The sequence below is a fragment of the Cololabis saira genome, chromosome 9 (genome assembly GCF_033807715.1).
Source record: "Cololabis saira isolate AMF1-May2022 chromosome 9, fColSai1.1, whole genome shotgun sequence".
Classification (NCBI taxonomy): Eukaryota; Metazoa; Chordata; class Actinopteri; order Beloniformes; family Belonidae; genus Cololabis; species Cololabis saira.
The window spans coordinates 30,899,512-30,926,349 of NC_084595.1; the positions used below are offsets into that span (position 1 = coordinate 30,899,512).

The 26,838-nt window shown below is 38.9% G+C and overlaps 2 protein-coding genes across 5 annotated transcripts in view; one reads left to right on the forward strand and one right to left on the reverse strand.

Moving 5' to 3' along the window:
* The window catches only part of vps13a (vacuolar protein sorting 13 homolog A), a 44,627-nt gene extending 32,900 nt beyond the window's left edge, over positions 1 to 11,727 (forward strand). For 2 of the 4 annotated variants that reach the window (XM_061729241.1, XM_061729242.1), the window contains 21 exons: positions 817 to 955; positions 1,131 to 1,188; positions 1,357 to 1,528; positions 2,171 to 2,324; positions 2,484 to 2,630; positions 2,991 to 3,072; positions 3,172 to 3,241; positions 3,501 to 3,615; positions 3,723 to 3,836; positions 4,593 to 4,738; positions 4,832 to 4,913; positions 5,174 to 5,287; positions 5,399 to 5,474; positions 6,995 to 7,158; positions 7,254 to 7,299; positions 7,495 to 7,618; positions 7,873 to 7,987; positions 9,515 to 9,600; positions 9,882 to 10,005; positions 10,116 to 10,190; positions 10,277 to 11,727. In XM_061729241.1, coding sequence (XP_061585225.1) covers positions 817 to 955; positions 1,131 to 1,188; positions 1,357 to 1,528; positions 2,171 to 2,324; positions 2,484 to 2,630; positions 2,991 to 3,072; positions 3,172 to 3,241; positions 3,501 to 3,615; positions 3,723 to 3,836; positions 4,593 to 4,738; positions 4,832 to 4,913; positions 5,174 to 5,287; positions 5,399 to 5,474; positions 6,995 to 7,158; positions 7,254 to 7,299; positions 7,495 to 7,618; positions 7,873 to 7,987; positions 9,515 to 9,600; positions 9,882 to 10,005; positions 10,116 to 10,190; positions 10,277 to 10,327 — 2,254 coding nt within the window. In that variant the 3' untranslated portion in view covers positions 10,328 to 11,727. Of the gene's footprint in view, positions 1 to 816; positions 956 to 1,130; positions 1,189 to 1,356; positions 1,529 to 2,170; positions 2,325 to 2,483; positions 2,631 to 2,990; positions 3,073 to 3,171; positions 3,242 to 3,500; positions 3,616 to 3,722; positions 3,837 to 4,592; positions 4,739 to 4,831; positions 4,914 to 5,173; positions 5,288 to 5,398; positions 5,475 to 6,994; positions 7,159 to 7,253; positions 7,300 to 7,494; positions 7,619 to 7,872; positions 7,988 to 8,250; positions 8,287 to 8,930; positions 9,363 to 9,514; positions 9,601 to 9,881; positions 10,006 to 10,115; positions 10,191 to 10,276 lie in introns of those variants that run through there. The other 2 variants (XM_061729243.1, XM_061729244.1) reach the window with 2 other exon arrangements.
* Positions 11,728 to 12,733: 1,006 nt separating this feature from the next.
* Positions 12,734 to 24,078, reverse strand: gna14a (guanine nucleotide binding protein (G protein), alpha 14a). Its single transcript, XM_061729247.1, has 7 exons — positions 23,649 to 24,078; positions 15,545 to 15,729; positions 15,183 to 15,337; positions 14,766 to 14,894; positions 14,517 to 14,646; positions 14,265 to 14,418; positions 12,734 to 13,327 (listed from the first exon to the last, which is right to left on the reverse strand). Exons 1-7 carry the CDS (start codon positions 23,770 to 23,772, stop codon positions 13,137 to 13,139), a joined length of 1,068 nt encoding a protein of 355 aa, XP_061585231.1. The 5' UTR covers positions 23,773 to 24,078; the 3' UTR covers positions 12,734 to 13,136.
* Positions 24,079 to 26,838: the final 2,760 nt, after the last annotated feature.

Below are 26,838 nucleotides of genomic sequence, written 5' to 3' on the forward strand. Positions count from 1 at the left end.
TCACAGTGGCTTCAAAGCATTGCCACTTTTGAATACAGAGTTTTGTCAGATGAAGATTGCAGGCAGAGGCAAGTAGACATAGACTGTTCCTTGTGTTCAGAGATGACATCACTGTTACATTTGCTGTAATGCATATCAGGATCTACCTACGCTACTACTACTCAGACAACGTTATTGTAGCTGACGCAGTTACATTAACATTCACGACTAAATTATTTTGAAAGGATTTATAGCACCATTTTTTTTACAGCACCCATTCAAACTTTAAATGTCACAGGAGATGAACAAAAGGAGCAGATTTGACATCTAAAGCCATTTGCTATTCCTCTGATCTCCCTTTTGAGTGTTGTCCTCTTTACCTGCCAACTTAATGTGGTTCTGCCGAAGGAATCCGACTTTCTGCCTCTTGCAGCCGCTCTCTTCCAATACTAGTTTGACCATACTTTTGTGTTTATGGCTGTAGATTGTTGATTCCCAATTTCTCTTTTCTTGTTTTCCTGCTTTGTTTTGTTTATCTTAAGGTCTGCTCTGATGCTGCTTATTTAAAACGTATCTTTCCAGGAAAGGCATTGGGGTCCTTGCCATCTTCTGTCGTATTTTCCCTGATCAGCTCATTCAGGCTGAAAGAAGTTTCTTTGGATGACATTTTTGGTGCATGGGTTCTGCCATATTGTCCTCTGTTTTAAAGCTATTCTATTTTCCTCCTTCCTGTTGTCATTTCAGAGCATTGAAGTTTTTCATTTTTGAAGTTCAGTTATAAGTAACATCACTGAAACGAACACACTGTCTGCTTGGATTCATTTTGTGTGCCTGCAGCTCTCAGAAGGAGGTGGAGCAGGAGAAGGAACAACTGGAGGCTGGGAAAGCCGTGTACTACACCTGGACTGCTCCCACCGGGTCTCGAGAGCTTTACTGGAAGTGTGGCTCTTATGATGGCAGGCTGAAAAGTGAGGAGGTACTGTACCTCCGTCAGAATCACGCTTCATTTCTAATCACTTCTGCACTTAAAGGTCTTCTGTTATTATTTTCATCCAGGACATTAGATAAGAACAAACGTTTAGTTTTATAGATGTTAGATGTGAAATGTTTTAAAAATATTCAAATAAAGTAGTATGTCTTGTCTGCTTCAGGACCTGCGTGTGGACATGAACAATGAAGGGAAACTTTTTGTGATTTCATTTTATGAAGGTAAAGTATCAAGACATCAGACATTTGCACTGGTGAGATAACTGGACCTGAAGCTAATCTGTCTCCCCCGTCCTCGTTGATGGTCATTCTTGACTGATTACATAATGAATCACAGCATTTCTACCAGCATTTGTGAATCTCATGTTGGTCTTTGGTGTTGATGCAAAGGTCTGCAGCGGGTTGTGCTGTTCACTGAGGATCAGCGGGTCTACAAGCTCCTCTGTGAGAATGAGAAGGTGCAGCTGGCTGAACAGGAAATCATCCTGTCGCTAAAGAACATGGGGGTGTCTTTGGTCAACAACACCACCAGCCAGGAAGTTTCCTTCATAGGCATCACAAGGTGTGTGTGTGCGTTAACAACTAAAATTGTAATTTAGGATAATAATCTAGCCCTCCGAGTAAACCTAAATGAGATGGAATTGTCTTAAAAAAAAAAAGCATCTTCTTCATACCTTTTGTATCTTAATAGTTAAACATCTGCTGGCTGATGCTAGTTTTTCACATTCCTTTTTGTTTTTTTTTTTCACATTCTAGTATGTATGTGTTATGTTCCTACATGTTCATGAGTGATTAATGCCATAGATCCTTTTTATACCAGCGAAAGGTAGAGTGTTAAAGGAGCATGAGGCTCCTTTTAAGAAATGAGACTCTATAGCGCCACCCTTCACCACGACGGCGAACGGGGAGAACCCGCATGCAGCGTCATGTGACGTCACATCCGCAGCCCAGCGCGGGAAATTCGGCCCCACAATTGCAGCACATTTTGCAGCACACAGCCTGTTCAAGGCAAAGGAGAGATACACTAGAGGGCTCATTCTTTTTGATTTGGAACGCTTCATCGGACATTATTACTAGAAAACTTAAACGTATACACATTTTTTTCATAAATCCTGCCTCAATCTTGCCTCATGCTCCTTTAAATGTTCAAGTTTGAACTGTAAATCATAGACTTGACTCTCTGGTGTCTTTTTTGTTGTCACAGTTCTGATGTGGTGTGGGAATACAAGCCTAAGAAGAAGAACCGGTGGAAGACTATGAGCACCAGCGAGACGGAGATGTTGGAAAACCGCTTCAGAGAGTTCATTGAATCTGGCTCCCTTATTGAAACCATCGTCGAACTGGAGAACAACTTCCAGGTTACAATATGCATTTTGCATGTTTTAAAAACAATGGAAAATAACATTCGATTGATCCTTTTTAAAGTTAACCTTGTAATCTGTATATTTATGAATACCCATGTGTGATGCAGTGTGTGTATCTCTAGGCTTAATTTCTTTTTCCTGATTGTCCCCCAGGTGTCCTTTACTCCCAGTGGTGTGGATATGCGAATGCTGCAGCCATGTGATGCTCCTCTCAGGAGGCACTTCCTGCCTGGAGTGAAAGTGGAGTACTGCATTTCATCCCGACAGAGAGCCTACCGCGTCCAAATCCACCGCATACAGGTAGAACGCAGTGATGTTCGAAATGAGGCTCTCGCACTTTACTTCGAAACTGAAATAAAATCCAATATGAAGGTGTAAAAAGATTAACTGTTAAAATTCTTTATCAAAAACAAAACATCCCAAGTCCCAGTAATTGTCTGTATACTAGGGTGGATTCCTCTGCAATTTGAAAATAAAGGCATAAAATGATCCTTTTCAAGTCATGTCAACTTGTGGACTGCAGAATACAATTATAAAACAAGCTCTATGATTCCACCTGCCCTTTATACGTACATGTCTGCCAAAGGTCCTTTTTTTATGAGTAAATTTTGAGCTTCTTTTAATCCACATATTTGACATGAAGACCTTTTCTTCCTGCAGATCCAGAATCAGCTGCCAGGGGCCATCTTCCCCTTCGTTTTTTACCCCGTGAAACTGCCAAAGTCAATCACGATGGAATCAGGTCTGTTAATGCACCACCTATGTTATCTTTCATTTACAAAAATTTGTTTCTATGATCCAGTTTTTCATTCTGTAAGATGACTATCTATTTTTCTGGCAGAACCCAAACCTCTGACTGATATCAGCATCGTCACAAGAGCAGCAGGACACTCGGACATCTCTCGCATCAAGTAACTATTCTCTCACTTCTTTCTCGTAAAGTGCTTGTCCAAGTAACTTTTTCGTGTTTGTAAATGGAAAAACATGTACACATTGATTCTATATGACATGTATTATTCATATATAAATATAATCAATTTAGTAATCATATGAATGATCATAGTACATATATATTTGTCATTCGCATCACTTATCTTAGCTGCCAACACCTATACAATTACAGTTTTTATTTTGTGCCTGAGTTTCCATTAAAATATCTGTTCATCTCAGATACTTCAAGGTGTTGATTCAGGAGATGGATCTGAAGCTTGATCTGGGCTTCCTGTACGCCATCCTGGACTTGTTCACCCCTGAGCATGCCAGCAACATGAGTTTAAAACAGGAGGTTGTCCCACCGTACCTTCCAGTTAGACCAGGAAATCACATTCACGAGTATAGTGAAACTGTGCTCATTACTCCTCAGTCTTATTTGTGCTGGTCTTATTCCTCTAGGTGGAACTGTTTGAGAAGGACATTGAATATATCAAGACAGAACTGAACCACGAATCCACTGCGGATACGTCTCCCATCAGCCTCTATGAGTACTTCCACATTTCCCCCATCAAGGTCTGTAAATGCAAACGTTATCAGATAGTTAAACATCTCAAGTTATCAAAGCTTTGTCTTGTCTGTCAACAATGATGTTGGTGTCATAAAAAGTTAAACAAAGAAAATGTTTTACCGAGTAAATCAAGTATAGAGCAATATTAGAATACTATTGCAAGATGAATGTTACAGTACGTATTTCTTATGTAAGTTAAAGGGGACCTATTATGGCATCTAATACCCATTTTAAACAGGCCTTGAATGTCTTAAAAACAAGCTTTTGATTGTTTTTGCTAAATAAATTAGAAATTCAGCCTCTGAGCCATGTCTTTATCTTCCCATTCTCTAACCTCATTATCTATGAGGGATTCTGAGTGGGCGGGGCTATGATAATGAGGCTCTGTGCTGATTGGCTGCCTGAATGACGCCATACACCGCTACGAAAAAATGGCAGAAGCTCCGGCCGGCCAGAGTTAGTTGTGGGCGTGGTTTCACACATCGGAGGCCAACCTATATAATTCGCATTTTCGTTACGTAACGACGGGAGCAGAATCTGAACAGCTAGTAGAAGCCACATCATACTGGACGGCTCATCTGGGCGGCTGTACAGACACTGCAGAATTTGGTTGCTTTCCTCCTTCTCTGAGTTGGCAGGCTGAGGGGAGACCACTTTATATATGTTAAAGCAAGAAAAAACATGTTTTTCATAATAGGTCCCCTTTAAATTGGAAAAAAAAAATTGACATACCTGCTGCTACCTATTTTTTGCATTTGCAGCTGCATTTGAGTTTCTCTCTGAGCACGGGAGGAGAAGATGGCTTGAAGGAGAAGAGGGACACAGAACTCATCCCGGTCCAGTCCCTGAACCTGCTGCTGAAGAGCATCGGAGCGACTCTCACTGATGTCCAGGACGTCGTCTTCAAGTACTGAACCGGCACAACGGCACTGAATTTTTTCCTGTGATTTGTTATTCGAGGAATCTATACTTCTTGACCTAATCTGGTCTTGTTTTTCAGGCTGGCCTTCTTTGAGTTGACCTTCCAGTTTTGTACCACTCAGCAACTACAGTGGGAGGTCATCAGACATTATTCCAAGCAGGTAATTCACACTGGCCAAGTTTTTCTGCTCATTTTTAAGTATTGCTTCAGCTAGGAATTGTAAAATCATGTAAATAATATTGTTTTGTTGCTTTTTTTTATGTGTTTAGTTACCACAACTAAAGACAGAGCTACACTAAACCACAGAAACGACTACATGTGTTGTCTTTTTTCATGCGATTTGTTTCTTTTCTTGCATTAAGCATGAATAGAAAGTCAAAGGGTCTGATGTGTAAAAAGTTATATTTGTGTATATTCCAGGCTATTAAACAGATGTATGTGCTTGTGCTGGGTCTGGATGTACTTGGAAACCCCTTTGGGCTGATTAGAGGATTGTCAGAGGGTGTGGAAGCTTTCTTCTATGAGCCCTATCAGGTAAGAACAAAATACAAAGAATAGACATCTGCTCCTGATGAGTATTGTTTCAGAATTGGACAGTTCAAATGTTTAGCTGAGCCTCATGGTGGCGTTACGTGGGTTTTTCAGGGAGCCATCCAGGGATCTGAGGAGTTTGTCGAAGGAATGGCCCTCGGTGTCAAAGCTCTGGTCGGAGGAGCTGTAGGTACGCATGAAAACCAGTTAAAATTACAAAGAAGAACAAACAGCCATACACTTTTGAATTTTACCATGACGAGTGTAAGATGATTATCAGGTTTTAGAATTCAGCACCATGTCATCTGTACTTGAGTGACTTCAGCAATGCCTGAAGATTTGTCCGGTGATTGGTTGCGCTCATATCAACTGTACATAAGGTGTTTTACTGCAAAGTTGGATGTGTGAATCAAAAAATAAACATGTTAATAAGAGAACTAGATATCAGTCAAATATCAGTATTTACTCACCTTAACCGGCTGTTTTTTGAAACTTCCCTGGTTGCTTTTGCCGGCGTATTGAACTGTTTTGACCATGTGAGGGTCTAAATCAGGGGTGTCCAAAGTCGGTCGTCGAGGACCGCAGTCCTGCATGTTTTAATTGTTTCCCTGCATCACTGCACACACCTGATTCTAATTAACGACCGTCACCACCTTGTCATCAAAGTCTGGATAGTTCTGTTGATGACCAAGCTCCTTGTAGTGCTGGGCGGTATACCGGTGCATACCGAATACCGGTGTTTATTTTTCTTGTGATATGAATTTTTCATATACCGTAATACCGGTGAGTATGTACAGTAGCGTACACAACGTTGGGAACGTAGCGCCGCTGGACACTGTTTGTGAGGGGACTGTTTAGCAGTAGTGATGCACCGATTGTTCGGTAACCGAAATTGTTCGGCCGAAAATAGCAAAAAAAAACACTTTCGGTGTTCGGTGGAATAAGTGGGAAAAAACGGAACAATTAATAACGGCGTTGTAATATAAGGAAATAGACTGGTCCCTCCCGTAACTGTTGCACCACAATCATAAATCGTTGGCCAACCAAAACGTAACCACATAAGAATTTTACCTAACATTCACCAGGAGGTGGAACCAAAACAACACAATGCTGGGAAATTAAAAGATTTTCAGTTTTTTGTGTTCAATAAATATTTTCTACCTTGTAATTTTGTAAAAGATCAGTCAGACAACACTTAAAGTCTTTAAGTGTTGTCTGACTGATTCTCTCACTTCATTAGAATCATAAGTGCCGCCACCTCATTGTAAACGGCATCATTTTGTGAGGCCATGCAAACCTGTATTTATACTAGTGTGGACATTAATGTTTTTCTACAATATTTCCTCCTCATGACAGTAAAAAAGGGCCATTCTAAACCAATTTACTGCAGCAATTCCTTTCCAAATCATTAGAAAATGTGGTTAACACCCAGTTGTGCATGAAAAAAAAAATACCGTGATATACCGTGAAACCGATATAATTTTGAAAAATACTGTGATATAAATTTTTGGTCATACCGCCCAGCACTAGCTCCTTGTATCACGGTTTGATAAAAAAGGCACTTCTAAAACATGCAGGACCCTGGACACCCCTGGTCTAAATGTTATTATAGAGCATTGTGTGTTAAACTAGAGGATGAAAGCGTTCTTTTAACCCCATTTCCATTAATCATATTTTATGCTGTACAATAACTTAAGATGTGTTATATAGGGGGTATAGCAGGTGCAGCCTCCAGGATAACTGGCGCCATGGCCAAGGGTGTCGCTGCGATAACCATGGATGAGGATTATCAGCAGAAAAGGAGAGAAACGATGAACAAACAGCCCAGCGGCCTGAAAGAGGGACTGGCCAGGGGTGGAAAAGGACTTGTTTCTGTATGTTAAGAGTATCTAATATCTGAACGTTTACCATGAGGAGGTCAGACATGATGAGTCATTAGTTTGGAAGTCATTTTATTTGTTTTCTTTAGGGATTTGTCAGCGGAATCACTGGAATTGTTACCAAACCAATCAAAGGTGAGTTGAGCCGGAACCCGCATGAAAATCTAAAGCAAAAAAGACAAAGTACAGATAAAGCAAACGGTATTATCAAGAGATAGTTGAATACCACACAATAAGTGAAGAGAGTCATTTTAATAACATTATGCCTGCTGTGGAATCAGGTATTTACTGAAAGAATTCCCAGAAAAGTGATGTTGTGTGTTGGTGCAGGAGCCCAGAAGGAAGGTGCGGCGGGCTTCTTTAAAGGGGTTGGCAAAGGCTTGGTTGGGGCAGTCGCTCGACCCACAGGAGGCATTATTGACATGGCCAGCAGTACTTTCCAAGGGATCAAGAGGTAATCTGTCTGGGAAGATAGATTTCTTACCTTTTATAGATTTGCTAACTGTAGGTGAGCTCTGTTGAGATCTGTGGTGACTCAGAACAGAGCAACAAGCCTTTTATAAGGGTGAATGTTAATATCTGGGTCTCATTCTCATACTGCATGAGAGTCTTTCCTCATGACTCACTGTAGCCGTCAGTTATGGGCTATTTCATCAATTAAGACTGTGTGTCGCACGGTTAATTTCTGTCTCTTCATCTCATTTTTAGGGCAACAGAGACTTCTCAAGATATCGCATCTCTGCGTCCTCCGCGCTTCATACACGAGGACGGCGTCATACGACCTTATAAACAGTTGGAGGGCATCGGGAGTCAGATGCTCCAGGTAAGACGGTTCAAATTTTGCAGAGATTTCTGTCTTGTATCGGCCTTTGCAGAAATCTATTAGAAGCAATTTGGCTTCGGTGGAGTGTTCTTGTGTGTAATGCAGCAGCCTCGCTGTATTAGTATTTGCCGATTTCTCTAATAAAATTAGTTCAGTGTTACATTCATTTAGATTTTGCTTCATTTGTAGAGTTTACTCTGAATTCAGTCAGATCAGTCTGACACTTTTGAATCACTGATTTCTTTTTTTGTGCTGTTATTCAGCACTTGATCTGGCTGGAGTGGGTGAAAGAGTCTCAGGTCAGAGCTGCAGTAGTTACAGAGTTGACATTAAATATCCTGCGTGGTAGTCTCCCTAAAATGTACAGAGAAGTGACTGAAGGTGTCTCGCTAAGGTGCTCGCTTGAAAAAAACTGTACAATCAGCTGCAGCACTCTTTTAAAAAGCGTCTGCAACGTTAAAAATGCTGAATCTGGTTTCATTCACATATTTGTCATCAAGCCGCTTGGTGACCCTTCATGCCCTTTGTGGAAGCAACTTAATGTTCTGCCGTCACTCGTCTCTGTCCCCAGCTTTACAAGTTGTAGGTTAGCTCTGTGTTCGTGCTGTGGTGTTACTGATAACCCTTTTATGCCAAATGAGGTCGTAGTAGTTGGCTAAACAGGACGTTTTCCATTGCTTTATATCACTCTTTCTTATATTTAAACTTCTCAGTTGTGACGTAAGAGCTTCCAGTAAGTTGGTATTGTTTGTTAAACGGAGAAGCTCTGAGTCGGGTGGATCTTCTGAGCAGTGGTGCCTCAGAGATTTGAAGGAGCTAGTTTCAACACTCAACTAAAACTCCAATCCCCCCCCCCCCCGAGCTCTCTCCATTCACCGCAGCTCCTGTCTCAGCTCAGGCTGTCCAATCTTTGACCTTCACTCTTCTCTTGTCGTGTCCACAGAGGCGATCGGCTTACAGTCAACGGCATAAAAGTGGCTCAGAGGATGAGAACGATGAGTAAAGCAGCTAAAAGAGACTTTGTGTTGCACTGGGGCTTCGTTTGTAGTCTGTAATTTATCTTAGATCTAACACATTTAGGATTTGAAAAAACAAACTAAAAGAAACCCTTGTGAGGAATGGAAGGAAGTGTTTTGTGTATTTTATTTTAACTTGTTTGTCAATTGTTTTTTCTTTGGAGTCTATATTTGTATTTAATTCCATCATTAATGTTTTGTCCCACTCCTTTCTGTTTTCCTTTTTTTCTCTCATTCAAAAATCCTCATTTGTCATTATTTCTTCCTCAAAAATCACAATCATTTTCTTTCTAAATGTTTGTTTCATAAATCTTTCATGAACTGTCCTGTTGTTCTGAATAAACATTTTACATTTTAAACATGGTCTGTTTCAATCATCTTTTCTCACCATCAGCCTTTTCTCATTTTTCATTTCACATATTCATTCACTCATTTTGTAGAAGACCCTGGAAACTTCTATTGTTTCTAAATATATATGTATATTTTTCTTCTCATAACTGTCTTCTTACAGAAAATTGAAAATGGGCGTTTTGCCAAGTACAGGTACTTCGCTCATGCCAAGGTGAACGACTCTGACTTCTTCATGATAACCAAGAGGTGAGTGTCTTCATCAGGCGAGAAATAACATTTTCTTGGCTCTTTCTCATATTCAGAATCATGTGAAATGAGCAGTTATGAGTTTTAGGGAAAGCGTTATGCAGAACTGTGATATATTATTCATAAAAAAATGTATTTGTGTAAAATAATGTGTCAGTAGGAATTGTTGAGGTTAAATTACCTCAAAACCAGTGTTGGAGCTCTGTGAGGCTATCCAATAAAATACTTCCTCCATGTGATAATCTTTTATTTAACTTTTCTTCCCTATACCTGCTTTCCAGGGGAATATTTTTTGTGACCAAGGGCACATTTGGGCAGCTGACCTGTGAGTGGCAGTATCTGTTTGACGAATTCACAAAGGACCCAATGATCGTAGAGGACCGTCGACTTCGCATTGAGGCCAAGGTACAAAAGCAATCATCTTTTATTTTATTTTTTGTTCTTTTTATTCTTTAATTAAAACGGTGCTTAAACAGTTCTGTTTTAAACTCCAAGTCTTGTCCTGTGAACTGCAGGAGAGAGTGAAATCAGTCTTCCACGCCAAAGAGTTTGGGAAGATCATAAACTTCAGGACTCCTGAGATCGCCACGGTAAACTGCCCATCTCAGCTCAGCGGCTCTTCATTCAAAACATGAATGTAGCACAACTAATTTGTTCTTATTTCATTTACTTTCAGTGGGTTCTTGCCAAATTAGAGGACGCCAGAGAGACTTTACCCAAATTCTGACTCATGACAAGTCCAACATGTGCTCAACACACGCACAATCTGTGTGTCAGTGCCTTTGTTCTTTCCTGCATGTCTGTTTTGTTGCCCTCCGTGTGCGAGTAGTGAACAAACGATGCTGCATGTTGTATGTTGGGTGTGAAAGACTGAACGCTCGTGTGTGTGTGCACATTAACAAAAGTGCTATAAATGAACGATTAAACAACATTCACTGAAGATCAGACTGCGTTCAACCAAACTTTATCTTACCCTCTTTTATCTGTTTGCACTCATCGTTTTGCACAAATACAATAAAATGTTGATTTATTTTATGCAAAATAACATTAAAGTCTAGAGTTTACGAACACATTTTATAATATCGGCTTAAATCTAAAAGGCTGGTGATATTGGGGGATTCTCCTCGACTCTAGTCTGCCAGAGTTATTCATTCCTATTCCTGAACAACTTTAGGCCAGTTTCAACGTCGGCGACAATATTTCAAGTTGTATTTGGGTGTAGAAGTTTCACTGCAGCAGCTTGTAAATCTGTTGAATAACACTGAGGCCAAAATCAACTACAAATGTTGCAGCACATCTGATGTCGAACACTGTTTAATGTATAAAATGGAAACAAATTCATAGTAGTGCAAGTATAAATTAATTATACTCATAATTCAGATTGTCCTTGTTTTCATTTCTCTGTCCAGTTTTTTTTCCTTTTTTTTTTAATATTTCTGAAAAATAGACTGTTCAGTAAATGATTTAGAGAAGCATGCTATTTTTATACTTATGTACATCAAGTTTCTGTATATTCCTCTAATATAACAGTTTATCTGCATATATCCATGCTCACCTCATTCTTTGTGAAGCAGATTGTAATTATGTGACTTTTATGTTTTTATACCTCATATACATAATGCCAACTATTTGAAGAAGGAAAAAAGTATAATCAAAGTAAACTGCTCTGTGTAGCAATACCACCTCTGACCACACGATGGCAGCATGTAACTGGTTCAATGAAGTGGAATGACAAGACAGGACTGTTAACACAGCAGAGCTTCATGCCTTCACGTGGTCAGAATTAGTTTTGTTACATAAAGTGCCTTTAAAACAAAGAAATACAAATTATCTGCTGCTGTCTGCTCTAATGATTGTGTCAAATGTTTGATTTTGGTCTGCGGAATGTCAAAGTTTAATATGACAATTTTTTTTTTTTTGGGTGGTGGGTTTTTTCCAAGCCATTTTAAAAAATGTGCTTCAAGTGTCAGTGCCATCTTTTTCTTTTTTTATTTTTTTTTTTTTTTCAATTACCCTGTAAGAAAATCTCAGGCACACATGGTGTTGTACATTTTATTACACAACTATGTTTAATGAAAGTGACTATTAATACAGTTTCTCCATAAATAAACATGTATGTGATTTATCAAAGAACAGCGTGGATTATTTACACACCTGGACAAACTTGTTAGTACCTTTTCATTAAAGAAAGACCCACAATGGACACTTGCATAACTTGAAACTGACAAAATGAATAACTGAAAATCCGATATTGCTTTTAAATTGTAGTTTAACAGAATCATGAGAAAAATAATAATCATGACAGTCACCTGAACAAATCAGTCGATACACTTTAGAAAAGATAATAAAATAATCTGACCACAGTGACATGTTAAAGTGTGTCCTGTAAGTTAGTTATCACTGCTGGACCAGAGAAAGCAACGCAGGGAGCTCTCTGAGGAGAGGATCAGGAGAATTATACACAAGACATACACAAGCATGTTCAAGGTGAAGGCTAGAGGACCAGCTGCAAATTTCATTCAGACGTTTAGGGTCCACAAGACTGGAGCAAACCTCCCTAGAGGTGGCTGCAAGAGCAAAACTGAGGTCAAACCGAAGAGACGCATAACAGGAACGGTAACTAAAGAACAGAACAACTTTCAAGATGAAGGCCAAGGTACATCAGCTTAAAATCACACCAGCGTTGTCTGAGTGGATGACGCTGTTGAAGGCAATTCATGACTAATATGAAAAGCTGAAGGAAGCAGTCTGGAAAAGAAACCCTTCAAACCTGAGACAGCTGGAGCTGTTTGTTCATGAAGAGTGGACTAAAATACCTGCCTACAGGTGCAGATGTCTCAGAGCGTTGGAGAAATCTCTTGATTGCAGTGATTGACTTTAAACATGTCTCGGCCCATGTTATTACTCTTTTTTTTTTAAGGATAGATTAAATGATTCTCAATTTAAAAACAATATCTGATTTTCTTTGGTTAATTTTCAATATAGTGCACTTTTGTTAGTTTCAGGTCACGTCAGTGAACCTAGAGGGTTTGTCTTTCTTTCATGACGGACAAAACACACGTGTCTGCTTTTACATCTAAACATAAGAAACTGTGACAGTGCCTGATAAATAAGACGTTTTCAAGTGAAAAAAAAAAAAGAAAACTGGAACAGCTAAAAGATCATATATTTATTTACGTTAAAGCACTCAGATAAAATTAATGTGTATTATCATAAGTAGTTCACACAGTGGATGAGTCACTCAGATACATCGCACTTTTTCACAAACACTACTTTGTTAAAATGTTGTTTACAGCATATCTGTATGCAGTAAAAGTGAGAATAAAAGCTACATCTATACAAAGTTATATTTTAGTCACGGTAAGCTACACATTAGTAGTCTTGTACTCTCTGACTGTGTCTGTTGAGGCATCAGATTTCACTGATTTGAAATTAAAATATGTGTAATGGAAAATTTTTAGAATTTTTGTCAAGTTTGTAAACAATTAGGTGACATTTCTCATCTTTCTATCAATTTTCCTTGTATTTATTTTTCCTTACACCAGATTGAAGTCCTTGAGGTTGGCTGTGAGGATGGTGTCTTTGACGGCCACGAAGACGAAGCGGATGTTCTCTGTGTCTGTGGCGCAGGTGAAGTGTGAGTACAGCTTCTTGTCCTTGTTCGGGTTTTGTTCTTGGTACATTCTGAGGATGAACTCTTGAGCTGCTACCGGGTCCTGCTGAGGTCCTGCAACGAAGCAACACCACCTTACAGTGTTTTCATTCAATCCAGTTGTGTAGATCACAAACGCACACCACTTAAATCCACACGTTAGACTGAACCAGTTATGATTCATGAAAGAGCTCAACGTCCTCACATTCACATGAACTCCTACAAATCTTCACAAAATTCTGGTCCTACAGAAACGTTTTGTTAGGATTGCAACTCGATCAGAGTCACTCGCTTCATCTACTCCTTTATTTCAAAAACTCCAGATTCTTACTATTCATGATATCAATATTTTTCAGATATGCGTTTTTATTTATAAGCTAAATTCAAGTGAAGGTAATATTCCTGGACAGTTCAAGACTTACTTTAAATTAAACTCAGAGATTCATTCTTATTCAACTCGACAATCCTCAGATCTTCATCCTCCTAAATTTCTCACTTGCAGAGGTCAATTTTCGGTGAGATTTAGGGGCACTAAATTGTGGAATGATTTTTCCCACTTGGCAAAGAGCTCGTCCTCTCTGAAATATTACAAAAGATGTTTGAAGGACCACTTGACTGCTGTTTTGTAACTGTTTTCCCAATGTATTGTTGTTTATGTATCCATGTTCTTTTTGTTTTTTTGTTTTTTTTTGTGTTTCACTCATAGTGACATGTACAGTCTTATTTGCTCAGGAGTCAATATAATATAAGTTGTAAAAACAATATCCCATGCACACTCACACACACTTATTTTTTGTCTTTATTATTTATATATTGCATTATTAGTTTGCCATAGTTTTACTTTCTGTTTTTTTGTATGTTAATCTTGAAATGAAATTTTAATATCTTCGGTGGAGGCTTCAAATAAGCCCATTGGGTCTTTTGCCTCTTCCTGCACCTATAGTGTTTATCATTGATATGTCCTGTATATTTTTTAAAAACTGTGCAAAACAATAAACTAAACTAAACTCACCTGCGAATTCAGGGAAGTAGGTGGCTAAGTGAGAGTACATGATCTTTTCCTTGATGATGTCCGTCTTGTTGAGGAAAAGTATGACGGAGGACTTCTCAAACCAGGGGTAAGTGATGATGGTTTTGAACAGCGCTTTGCTCTCCTCCATACGGTTCTAGGGCAGATTTGAAACACAGAACCAGGTGACGGTGGACCCGCATTTGCAGGGATCAAACCCCCTTCTCAACATCTGCTGTCAAGCTGGACTCTCACCTCATTGTCACACTCAGCCAGGACCTGATCGTACTCGCTGAGCGCCACCAGGAAGATAATGGAGGTCACGTTCTCAAAGCAGTGGATCCACTTCCTCCTCTCTGACCTCTGGCCCCCTACGTCCACCATCCTGCCCAAGAACAAGAAATAAACACGCAACACGACGGAGAAGACAGTGTGACATCAACACCAGCAGTGTGACGTGTGGAAAGCGCTCCAATGCCTCCTCCAGCAGCTCCTGTAGCTCACCTAAAAATGACGTTCTCCATGTCAAAGGGGTACTCGATGATACCTGTGGTTGGGACTCGGACTCTGAGGATGTCCTGGAGATCAGGTATGTAAGAAGGCTGTGAAATCCGATCCAGGTCAGTGAGATAGCTGTGCAGAAACAAAATCAAGTGATTAATAGAGAAAAGGTTTTTTTGAACAAGCGGAGGACTAAACATGAACGGAAAGAATACCGATATAAAGTGCAGATGAGGTCGGAAGGTATTGAAATCATATCTGGGACGGTTCAACCAATAATGGAGACTTTCCAGGGAAATGCCAACCATAAGCTAAAACACTTGCTGCAGTTAAGAAATATAAGTATCTTTGATCTCATTTGCATTTCTAAATAAAGCAGAGGAGAGTGTGTCCACTCCACTGCACATAATGAAGACTCACTATTTGGTGGAGTCGGACAGCTGGTACTCTCTGCGGCGGTCGTAGCACTCCTGTATCCCACCATCATCCCACAGATTCCTTACGGCTACTGCAAGGTTTTGATCGAACTCCTCCACCTTGTCCACTTCCACCTCCAGGACTGAGTCTGCATTACTCTGTGGACCAACGAAGACACAAGAAGAAACAATCAGAAAGACATCGTCCACCTCTGAAGCCCCAACGGAACCAAATGAGGGAAAAAGTTTGCCCTATGTCTTCAATGTTTTTGGCGATAACGGAAAACTCAGATTAACGTCCCACCTCATGTCTATTCATCCAAATTATACAATAAATCCAAATTGAAAGAGGAAGTAAGGCCGTACCTGGTTCAGAGGATCAGAGAACGATATCCCAAGAGCCCCCATGGCTCTGACCATGGTCTGCATGGACGTGTAGATGTTCTGGTAGACCAGTTTGGCGTAGCTCCTCTTGTCCTCATCTGTGTATCCTCCTCCGTGGATGATCCTCATCTGTTTGATGAAGGTGCTCTTTCCACTCTCACCGGTGCCTGTAAGACGGTGAAGGTTACAGCCAACAATGGCCCGGTTTCCCAGATCAGTTAAGTAGTTCTTTCACAGGCTCCTTAAGATGGTTTGAAAGAAGTCTTTCGCTGTTAAGAACTACTTAACTGATCTGGGAAACCGGGCCAATGTCATTTTTTCATGCTGGACCTGCTTTCAGATCCTGTACATTAACTTTATACACTGAGCTACTAAATCTGACTCTCTTAAATGTGGTGATTATGCAAGAGGCGCTCTGAGTCGCTGATCTGTTGCCAGTTTTTTGGGGCCTTTTTCTCCAAACCTTTATCTTTTTGGTGGGATGTTGGATGATTTGAACTCTGATTCATGAAATGAGAAGTCAAGAATGAAATCTTCATGTTGGAGCAGTTAAAAGCACACACACATCTGACAAGTGCTGACAACAAAAACCTTTTGTAAGATGTCAGAGGCGACTAAGTTTGGAAACTCCTGGTTTGATCTTCAAAAATATGTTGTATTTTCAAACCATCTTACGTATTTGTATAAAACAGAAACTACAGATGTCAGAAAAATGTTGTAAAAAAAGTACATTTCTCTCTAAAAGTTACTGGAGTTAAACAATAAAGTATAAATAGAACTTCAGCTGCCCTACAGCTGGATTAAAGGAACATTCTGGAGGTAGAACAGCTCTATGTCCCATATTAGATGATACGCAGCATAAACTTTCATAAGGGACAAAAGCAAAATAAATTAAAGAAGTTTTTAGAGAAAACAATGTATGTGTTTGCAGCAAAAACGCAATAAATGTTTGCATGGGAGACAATAAATTGCAATTCTACGGAGCCCCTAAAGGGACACGGATTTTTTATTTTTTTTTTATAATGAGCTTTACGCGCGCGCGTGAAACCTTTAAGTGAGCACGTAAAGTTGTTTACTTGCAGGCAAAGTGGTAATGCCCTTATAATGGAGTCCCAGGTTAAAATATAGCTCAGCTCAATCCTGTAATGTCATTTCCATTCATAAACAGAGCAGGGCGCAACTGGATGGTCTCCTGTTCCAGCAAAACTCCCATGTACTTGTTTTTACGCGCTCACGTAGAACAACTTTTAGGCGCTCACTTATAAGTTTTGCGAGAGCGCGTGAAAGTTTTTAGTGAGTGCATAAATGTTTTACGTGCTCACGTAAACAACTTTACGTGCTCACTTAAAGGTTTCACGCGCACGCTTAAAACTCATTATATAAAAAAAAAAAATCTGTGTCCCTTTAGGGGCTCCGTACAATTCTTAGCGTCTGACAAGACTTAAAAATGTCATTCCATCTAAATGATAGAGGATACATACAGATAGAACGACATCATTAAAATAGTTTGAAAAGGGTATAAAAAGGGCAGTTTGTACAGGAAGCTCCAACCAGTCACTGCCATCTCTACTGCTATTTACTCAAAAGGCGCAGATGTAGCTGTTTAGTCAAAAATATCAAAGTTCTGATCCAGTTCTATGGATGCAGAGGCCACAGCCTCTCCTTTTGTGTCTGTTGACGGTAGTTTGTATGACATCAGTAGGCGATTTACACAAACTTAAGAACAAGCCTGAACAATCCTTTTCATACACTTTCTCTTCACACACAAATCTAGAATGACCTCAGTTTGTCTGTGGAGACCCTGCCCACACCATCGCTTAAGTGGAATGACATTTTTGAGTCTTGTCAGAGATATTAAACAACATTTTTACTTTGACTGAACTGCATTGCCTCCCTGGGCTTACAGTAACTGCTACCTTTTCCACTCCAAATCATTTTTTTCTTAAGTGTTGAAAATATGTAGAAAAGAAGAGAAAAAAACACCCCCCATCAACCTTAAGTAAGTTTTATTTCAACGCTTGACTGCTATCTTGTCCAAGCAGGAATGCACACGCAAACTGAAACATTTGAATGAAAATTTGACTGTCAAAAGTACACCTGCCTGTTAATATCTGGGTGTGGGAAGTGAATTACTGACAACTTCCACGGTGTACTCTGTTTAAATCTCCAGCGTTTCACATATTCATTTAACAGCGCTTTCCATCAGCTGATTTCTCTCATAAATTCCATATTTGTTTAGTGTCAAGTGGCCACCACAGTCCAAGGGTCTAACTGGCTCCTCCAAACGTTGTTTTTAATTGGTGCTTCTACACAAACGTGGTCTCAGTCAACCTTTCTGAATGATGTTTAATACATCTGACAAGTTAAAGCTTCTCGTGGAGAAAGCTGAAGCAAGTAATGTCACATTTTGCATGTTTGTTTGTTGGTTAGTTATATTTTGCAAAAGCTTTCCATGCCCTACAAGACTGGTTATGACAAGAGGGATGCAAACTTTCCCTCAGAAGTGTTTAGTTTTTATCACTCCTCAAACAATCAGAACAATATGCGAGTGTGAGACTTGCACCATGCTCCTTTTTGTGTCAGCAGCGTGCGTTTGGACACATCCTGGCTAAACAACAAAAGATGGATTGTCAGCTTATTTTATGGCATTAAATTCTTAATGGCTACAACAGCAACAAAAACCACATATTTCTTAGTTGTATCAGTTTGCTGTCTGACTGTGTATACTTTCATTGTTTTCATTAGATTCAGGTACACACCCTCTCAGACTGCCAGTATCTGGCACAAAATTTCCTCCTTCAGTTCAGGTGATGCCAAATCTATTTGTTTAACAAATGCAATTTCAAGTAAGCTGCTGTGCATGTGGGTGACGGTGTCACTTCTGTGCAGCCGTATGGCTGCCTCTCAGCTGGGATCCCTCTCAGGGGTGCCGGCAGCTTTGTGCAGCATCCTGACTGCTTTGCATGGCCTCATGAAAACTCACGTTTTTACCATCTTAGCAAACAAGGTTTACACAAATTCCCCGCATTTGAATGCACCTAGTTTACAAGTCAAGTTTCTTGGAGATGAGGTGAGGCAGGGCAAGAAAGGCAAGGGAACTTGGAGCAGAGGCAAATCAAGACCTTGCATCCTCTGCAGTGTTGTGTTTCACTGGAAGAGTCTGGATTTAATCAGTCGAACAGGCTGAATGTAGTACATGTTAAATAAAATAAAACTTCACAGTGCTGGTTGATGTCCTTGTAGTTTGTCATTAGCAGATTTACAGATTTGACCATAAACACAACCTCACATCTTTATACGCTTCCTAGATGACGTGACCCGACACCATCGGGGTGAATGAAAGTGGTATTAATGTCACAGAGATCAGAACTACTGCTACCACCACTACTATTACTACTACTACTACCACCCGTCATCTGTGGGTTTGCAGCTAAAACTGCCTTATCAGGTACGGGTTTACAGGCAAGTGTATAATTAACATATAACTAACAGATGTGTTGCTGTTAAAACACAAAAATAAACACTAATTTTTTCATCTGAATGTACGCTGACAGAATATCTGGACTGTTTTTCTCGATTTGAACCCACTGCCTCCACACTTTCGTTTACTAACCCACATCTCACAAACACTGCAGTAACCACCACACTACACAAACTGCACTCATCACTGTCTTGACTTTTTAGCCCGCTTGCCCTTTTGTGTTTTCACATTGGTGATTTTAGACCTCTCTGACATAATCAGGTATTCAAACGTTAATAAAATATGTAAGATCAGACCGTAATAGAAGGCTGGAGAAGGACACACTCCCTCTCACACACACCCACGCACCTTAAGAAACCTCTTCTGCAAGATTCCAATGCATATAGGTTTATGCATTTACTGATAAAGGTTTTACCAAATCATGGTACCAAACATTTATATTTATGCAGACAGCTGTAAAAAATATGTAAATTAGAGCCTCTGCCTTATTGCACAGACATGTAGGCCCCTCAGCACAGATGTATGACGGAGCTCTTCAGATGAGATGGGTGTCTTTCTAATCACCTTTTGGTTATGCTACTTTTCTGTGTTCATGTGTGTTTCTTCCTAAACAATGTTCATTTCAACTTTTAATTCATCTATTTCCTAATTGTTTGTTTGATTTTTTTGCCTGATTAATTATGTTGATTTGTGTTTCTGCTTTGCAATATTTAAACGTGTATCATTTAAACTGTTTGTAGTTGCTTTTTAGTCATGTTGAGTCTTTGTTTTGAAGAAATGTGAGCCTCAACTATACTCTGTTGTTATTTTCAGTTGTTTTGACCCTCTTTTGTACTTGTCTGTGGGTGTTTTGAGTCTAACTGCATCCCATTTAATCTTTGCCTCTTTCTGCTGTTCTGACTGACATACAAGGCATGTTAACAGTCACTTTTAAAAACAGGATCTGAAAAAGAAGGCCCTCTGCTCTTTGGGGCCTGGGTCTGTGTCTGTTAATCTCTTCATACTCTCAGTTTACTTACTTGTTTCTTATTTGTGGTCAGCATTTGCAGACTGTAAGATATCTTAGATCTATGGAAAGAAAGCTACTGATCCAATACCTACAGTAAGGATAAAAATGGTTAAAATCCTAGAGTTGCTATGATACTGAGCTCTCACATCAGCCTCAAGAACACATGCTAGACGCCCCAACAGGAGCCAGTGTTAAATCAACACTTAAAGCACAACTGTTTTGAGCTGCTTTCTCCGATTGACTGATGAATAATTTTCTTTTTTTATTTCAGGCTGGGGTTTTATTCTTTATCATCACTTCATCTAGTCCAGGGTCACAGGTGAACAGTGGGTGCACAGATGAATCCAGATCAAATAACATTTCCAAAAGGTCTGGAAACAAATGGATTTTCTTTCTGCTGAAATTAATATTATTTGTATTTAAAATGTAATTGTAGCTACTTCATTTGTCATTGCTCAAAAGGAATCTTTACATTTTTTAACGTGGTTGAGAGGAAACCTGTAGAGAAAATCACACAGAAAAAGGTTCTTGGAAGCAAATTATCAGTTTCACAACAGAGTCTGTAAATGTGAAAGTCTGTGACCAGGGATTTTTCTTTTTTTGAATAATACCTTTGAATTTGAAATAAAAAAGCAGCTTTGATACTTGTACGCTTCGTCTAATATATTAATATTATATTATATATATATATATATATATATAATATATATATTATATTATATTACACTGTTTTTGTAACTCTGTATATGCTATAAAATACTTTGAATTGTCTATAAATATGAACTATGAACACCACAAAACCTTAGGAATGCACCTTGCCTTTGTTTTACTTACACTGGACACAGTTTCACAGTTTAAAAAAAAACAAAGAAAATAAACTATACTATTAATGCTGAATTTTTAATTAAATTCCATTAATTTAATACAATCTAATTTCACCCTTAGTTTCACCTTTGTCTTCCTGTGTTGTTGAAATTAATAATACACTTGTAAAGGCTTAAAAATGAATACAATATGTTCTCTTTTTTGTGCTTTGTTCATGTTAGTAGGGACGACAGGTTCAAATGTCAACGGGGCATTCCCAGCTGGATGAAGGATATTTTTTTCCTCCCTGTTTGACATGTTTTTCATTTGTAAGCTTCATTCATTCTTTCATTCATTATTTCTTCCTATTATCCCTATTTTGGGGCCAAACCTGTTTGCTGTCCTGCCACTCTGGCAGGTAACAAATGTCAGGTAACACTCCGCTCAGGCTCTCTGTGGGCCTGACCGACGGCCATGGTGGCCAAATTAATGAAACCCACTGAGAACCTCCAGGGGCTGCAGGTCAATTCATCTATTAACAAAGCGCTTCCAAGATGAAGAGATTACACATTACTTAATTTCCGTTTTTAATCACTTGTGGTCTAAATTACCTTAATGATCATATTACTTTGAGTTGCTTACAAACTTTAACATGTAAAGGAGCCGTTTCTGAAACATAACATATACTTTAAAGTTCAGAATTTGTGTCTTCACTGTCAAATTGGACTTTAGGATCACTTTTTATTTCAAAGTTGTGACGTGAATAGTAACATGTGGGCATGTGGGACTGTTACACCTGGTCCTACAGTGAAAAAAATAAATCTAAGCGCATGTAAATATAACATATTTAAATCTGTGATATTAACAATTAAAAATTAAGTTTGTTGCTTTACATGAATACATCTAGTTTTGAACTTAATCTGCATTTGTTCAAAAAACAAGACATTGTGCATTTTTTCCTTAACAAGCAGTATTTATGTAATCCAGGCAATCTTTTCATTTACACACAAACAACATATTTACTTTTCCTTTAACAATTTTAATCTATTGGGCAGATTGACCAATGTTTAGATGAAACATGCTTTATTTGTTTAGGTAGAACACCACAGTAAAAAATATCTTACTTGATCTACTTTAAAAAAATGAAGGCAACTTTTTCGCATGAGATTTTTATGTAGATCAAGAAAGACTAGTCTTTGTATAAACTACTTACTTTTTAGTATGTACAAAATTCATTTGCAAGTAAAGTCAACTTAAGTTTTTTTCTTTCTATTTTTTTCCTTTTTTTCTTTTTTTTCCCTCTTTTTTTCCTTTTTTTCTCTTTCTTCTTTTTTTTCTTTTTAAAGTCAACTTAATTTTGATAAATAAAGTAAACAACACAATTAAGTTGACTGTACTTGCAAAATGTATTATTCACATACATAAAATTAAGTAGTTTATACAAAGACTAGTCTTTCTTGATCTACATAATAATCTCATGCAAAAAGTTTACTTATTTTTTTTAAGTAGATCAAGCACAATATTTGTATCAGTGTACTCATCTGCTCGTTTCTGGTTTGAACTCCTATAGCAGAAGTGAGTGTGTTACTGATGAACTGATGCAGCAAAGAGGCGCATGATCCCTAATAAGAGCCAGTGGAGTTACAGTATATTGAAGGTGGGTTTAGCTGTTGTGGTAAGTCTATGTTTTGAGTGTAAGCCATTTCTAAGCGAACAGTGGGTGCAAACATGCGGCTCGTGTTCTGCTCCCTGCTGGATTTGCATGATTTTTGCATGAGGCGCGCATTGAGCAGCTAGTTATGGCTTTCAAACACACCACAGAGCGAGGCGTCAACACCAAAGCCTGAATTATGGTTCTGCGTTAAATCGACGCAGACCCTACGGCGTAGGCTCCACTACAAGCTGCGTGCACGAGTATAAAACGGTCCTTATGACAACATCGATCAGCAGCGTCCAACTGCATACAAACCCAAAAAAGCATACACTGGCTATGATAAGAGATGTGCAGACCTAAACACTTCTTTGATCACGACAGAATTCCCACACCTCTCTTTTAAGGCATGCCATATTGAAAAAGGGCTGTACTGAGACCAGACATTGCCCCCACTTCTCCCTGGAGCAAATTCAAACATTTCTCCTGCTTATAGCAATTTTAAGTGAGTTTATGTTCAGAAAATGAGTAATAATTCTTTCAAGACCAATGTCTTATCTAAATGGCTCGGCCTTCTTATTTATTTTTGTACCAAAGATCGAAGAAATCGAGGATTTGAGCTTTTCTATGGTGCGTAAAACCAAACTTTTACGCGCAGCATGCGCACACCCCGGATGTTCAGAGAAAGCCAGTCTTCAGGAAGAGAAAGGAAATGTGGCCAAACCAGAAAAGGATAAAATGGTCCTGAAAGTGTCATTATAAATATTAAGTAATAATACTTGATATTTAGAATGTAATGCATGATGTGAATCCCTGATACGCTGCCACATAAAGTAATCAAGCATCTCAAAATCCAGGGGAGCAACTTTTCCTCTTTTTTTTTTAAATTTGGGACTTTATTCTTATATTTTTTTGTGTTTTTGTTTTGTCTCCAGGTGTGCTTGGGAAGCAGTGAGGTAATGAGTCATTAAAAGCTTTAATAATTCACCTCGAAATGTTAATAAAAGATAAATTAATCTGTATTATTAAGCGCAAATCCATTTGGTATAAATGTATTTAAGGCAGACTTAGACATGCTCGTGTTTCCTAACCCTGCAGGTGGGAACCTGCAGGCCTCCCCATGCAGGTGAGTGATGCTCACCTAACAGCAGCAGCTTCAGCTCTCTGCGAGAGTCCTTCTTGTCTTTCCGGAGCTGCTCCTCGATTGCGTCGTTGATCCTCCTGGTCTCCCGGTCCTCCGCCGAGGCACAACATGCACCCATCATCAGACTCACCAGCTCCAACCTATCCTTCTCTTTCGAAATAGGAATGTCTCCCAGTCTTTGATAGATAATGCAAACAAAAAACAATGCAAAAAGAAAAGAAAAACAAAGAAAAAGGAATAACACAGCTCTGCACCTCACAGTTGTAGCATCTTCAGGACCAGGATGTCCCCTTCCTCAACTTGAGAAAAGCAGTTTATTAATGAGAAAGATTATCAACAGGTGATTTTGCTAAAAACAGAGTCCTTCTTTTTAAAGAAGCTCTTTCCTTCAGCAGCCCTCGGGAAAAAGTGCAAGGGGGGTTAGTCTGAACCTGAAATTGACTTGCTGAACTTTTTCCTGGTGAATGGGGAGGGCGTGGCAGCGGCTGCAAATAGACGAGGATAAAATGGGAAGTCCGCAGTCTCTCGAATGCTCACATCCCAGCATGCCACCCTGAGAACTGCAAGGGAAATGCACGTCTTCGCGGGACTTGTGGCACAGAAAAGCGTCACAATTTAATTACTGGAGCTAAAACATCCTGGTTAGCTGTGCTGGTTAAGGCTGATTTATGGTTGCGCGTTACACCAACGCAGAGCCTACGGCGTAACCCTCGGCGTAGGCCTGCGTCGATTTACCGCAGAACCATAATTCAGGATGGAGTGGGGTAGCGGAGCGCACTTGAGCGCACTTGAGCGCATCTTCCGACACTGTCCTCCACCGGCCGCTAGGGGGCAGCATGGCCGCCTGACAGGGCAAAAAGGAGTGATTTGAGTTACATTCTGCCTTCATGAAAACTTTGAACTTTTTGTACTTGTGGGGAGGAGAATAATGATAAAGTTGACCCATCAGGTCACAGATACAGATCACTAACTTTCAGGACAAACAGAGCCATGTCAAGCTTTGTGCCCTCATCCATCAGACTCATAAACAGCTGATTTACCTATTTATTTTTTGTACCCGCTTTTAAAGATATTTTTGAAGTCATTGTATTTATTATGCACTTAATGGGGGACTTATTTTTATTTCTTTGTTCTCTCTTATTTTATCTATGCTATGGATTACAGCATCTAAGTCTAAGCAGTACTTGTGATTGCCCAATGAATGTTGCTTTACATTGATTGTGTGGTTTGTTTTTGTATTGTCCTGATGCTGATGCTTTTACACAAACGAAGTTCCTAACGGATAAATAAAGTTATTTATTATTTATTATTATTATTACTGGTTCACCAAAAGCACAAGCAGTAATGCTATCACATGATATTTCACTTGACAGAAAAATGTGAAGTTCAGTGAGCTTAAAGTAGAAGGATCAGTTCTCCCATCTTTCGTGACAATTAAAAAAAAAGAAATTAAACATGGATCAGGATGTTTTAATGCCCTTAAAAAATAGATTAACCAACTGATCCATTAATGACTGATTTATAACACATATAACAGCCAAAACCCATTGTAGACTGAAAAGGATTCTATCTTGGAGCAGGTCCTTTTAAACACTACTGATCACATAACATGTTGTTAGAAAGATTTTAATGTATCATTGAGATCATGGGTACTGCATTGAGATGGTTACAATCACATGTATCCGGTAAGTTTTTTTTTTTTTGTTTTTTTTTAATCTATAATATGCCCTCTATACACAAACTACTGGGTTCTGGACAAGAACCAGTTCTGTTCACACTGTACATCACGAGAGAATAATATCAATTATTAATTGTTAATTAAAATCATGTCATTTAAGAGCAGAAGCCTGAGAATAGGCTGGAGCTTAAAAAGTTAATATGCTGGTTGCACCCAGGTCTATAAAACCTTGGGGAACTAATTAGTTGAGTTGTGGGCTTGTCCCAGAGCTATAAAGACCTGGATCAGCTGCATATTAATACTAACATTCAGGCAAAAGCAAGCCAATTATGTCCTATTTGAAAATTGCTTGTGTTAATCTTGTGGTCTTTTATACTTCATTTCCGTGCTTACACTTCATTATTAAGCACTGGGTTTTACTTGTGCTTGACATGTAATTGAAGAAGAGTCAAGAATCTTCTTTTAGGTGTTATAATCCATCTTATCTTCACTTTTTAATCCTTGCAACAAAACCACAGTTGGCATTTATAGATTTGATCCAACTAATCCAGTTCAATCAAAAGCTTGTTTTTAAGACATTTAAGGCAGTTTAATATGTATTAGATTCCATAATAGGTCCCCTTTAAACCATATTTTCCAGACTTGATTTAAAAAAAAAACAACCAACTTTTTAATGACATCATTTTACAGATGCTCAGTTTGTATTAATAGTGAGACTTCAATACAAAGGTTTCATGTTTTTTGTTGTGGAAATAATGGTTGACCTGTTGCTCATTTTCATGTGCAAACTACTTTATTTTAAGGCAAAACACATCTTATGATTTAAAAAGAAAAGGCTGGCTTTTGAAAATGTTTAATATTGAGTTCTCACTACTTTCTTATTAAAGTAATGGACTTTCTTGCCGTTTTGTACATATACAAAACATAAAAATGATCTCTTAATCTTAGGCAGCTTCACCCTACATATTTAATTTTCAACTTTTTTTTTATTAAAAAAAGGGTTATTACATTTTTTTGTGTTTTTAATAGCTTGCGTTGCTATGGTAATGCAGGAAAAACGATGGAAATTGGACATGTAGCCTACCTGTAGTGTAGGCTACTACAGCGGTACCTAGGCTACTTAACCAAACCAAATCACTACTAATACCTGGATTAATATGACGAAATCAAATAAACATGAGACCACAAGCGTTGAAAAGAAACACGTTGCTTCATTGAGAAACGTTGGAGTGCGCGTTTATGGATACAGGAAACATTTTACACAATTAAGTTTGAAGTTCATAAATACCATTTTTAAAACGAGTCATTAAACTACACATCTTCAGGATTCAGAGGCAAACAAATCCAAAAGTAGGACAGCTGAGAGCAATCAAATAAGCAAGACCAGTTTATGGGAAGCTCGTTTTTTTCAAACGTTGCAGTTCTCGACGTATAACGCGTAAAAATGAACCTCTCTGTGACATTTTTTATGAAATGTGAACAGCAGCGCCACCTGCTGCACCCGACGCT

Bases quoted from the DNA above. Each gene is read 5' to 3' on its own strand.
- gna14a (XM_061729247.1), bottom strand. From the start codon at position 23,772: ATGATGGGTGCATGTTGTGCCTCGGCGGAGGACCGGGAGACCAGGAGG. The intron at 15,338-15,544 runs GTACGGCCTTAC...GTTGGTCCACAG, and splicing joins TCTCTGATCCTCTGAACCAG to AGTAATGCAGACTCAGTCCT. The intron at 13,328-14,264 runs GTGAGTTTAGTT...GCTTCGTTGCAG, and splicing joins CTACTTCCCTGAATTCGCAG to GACCTCAGCAGGACCCGGTA.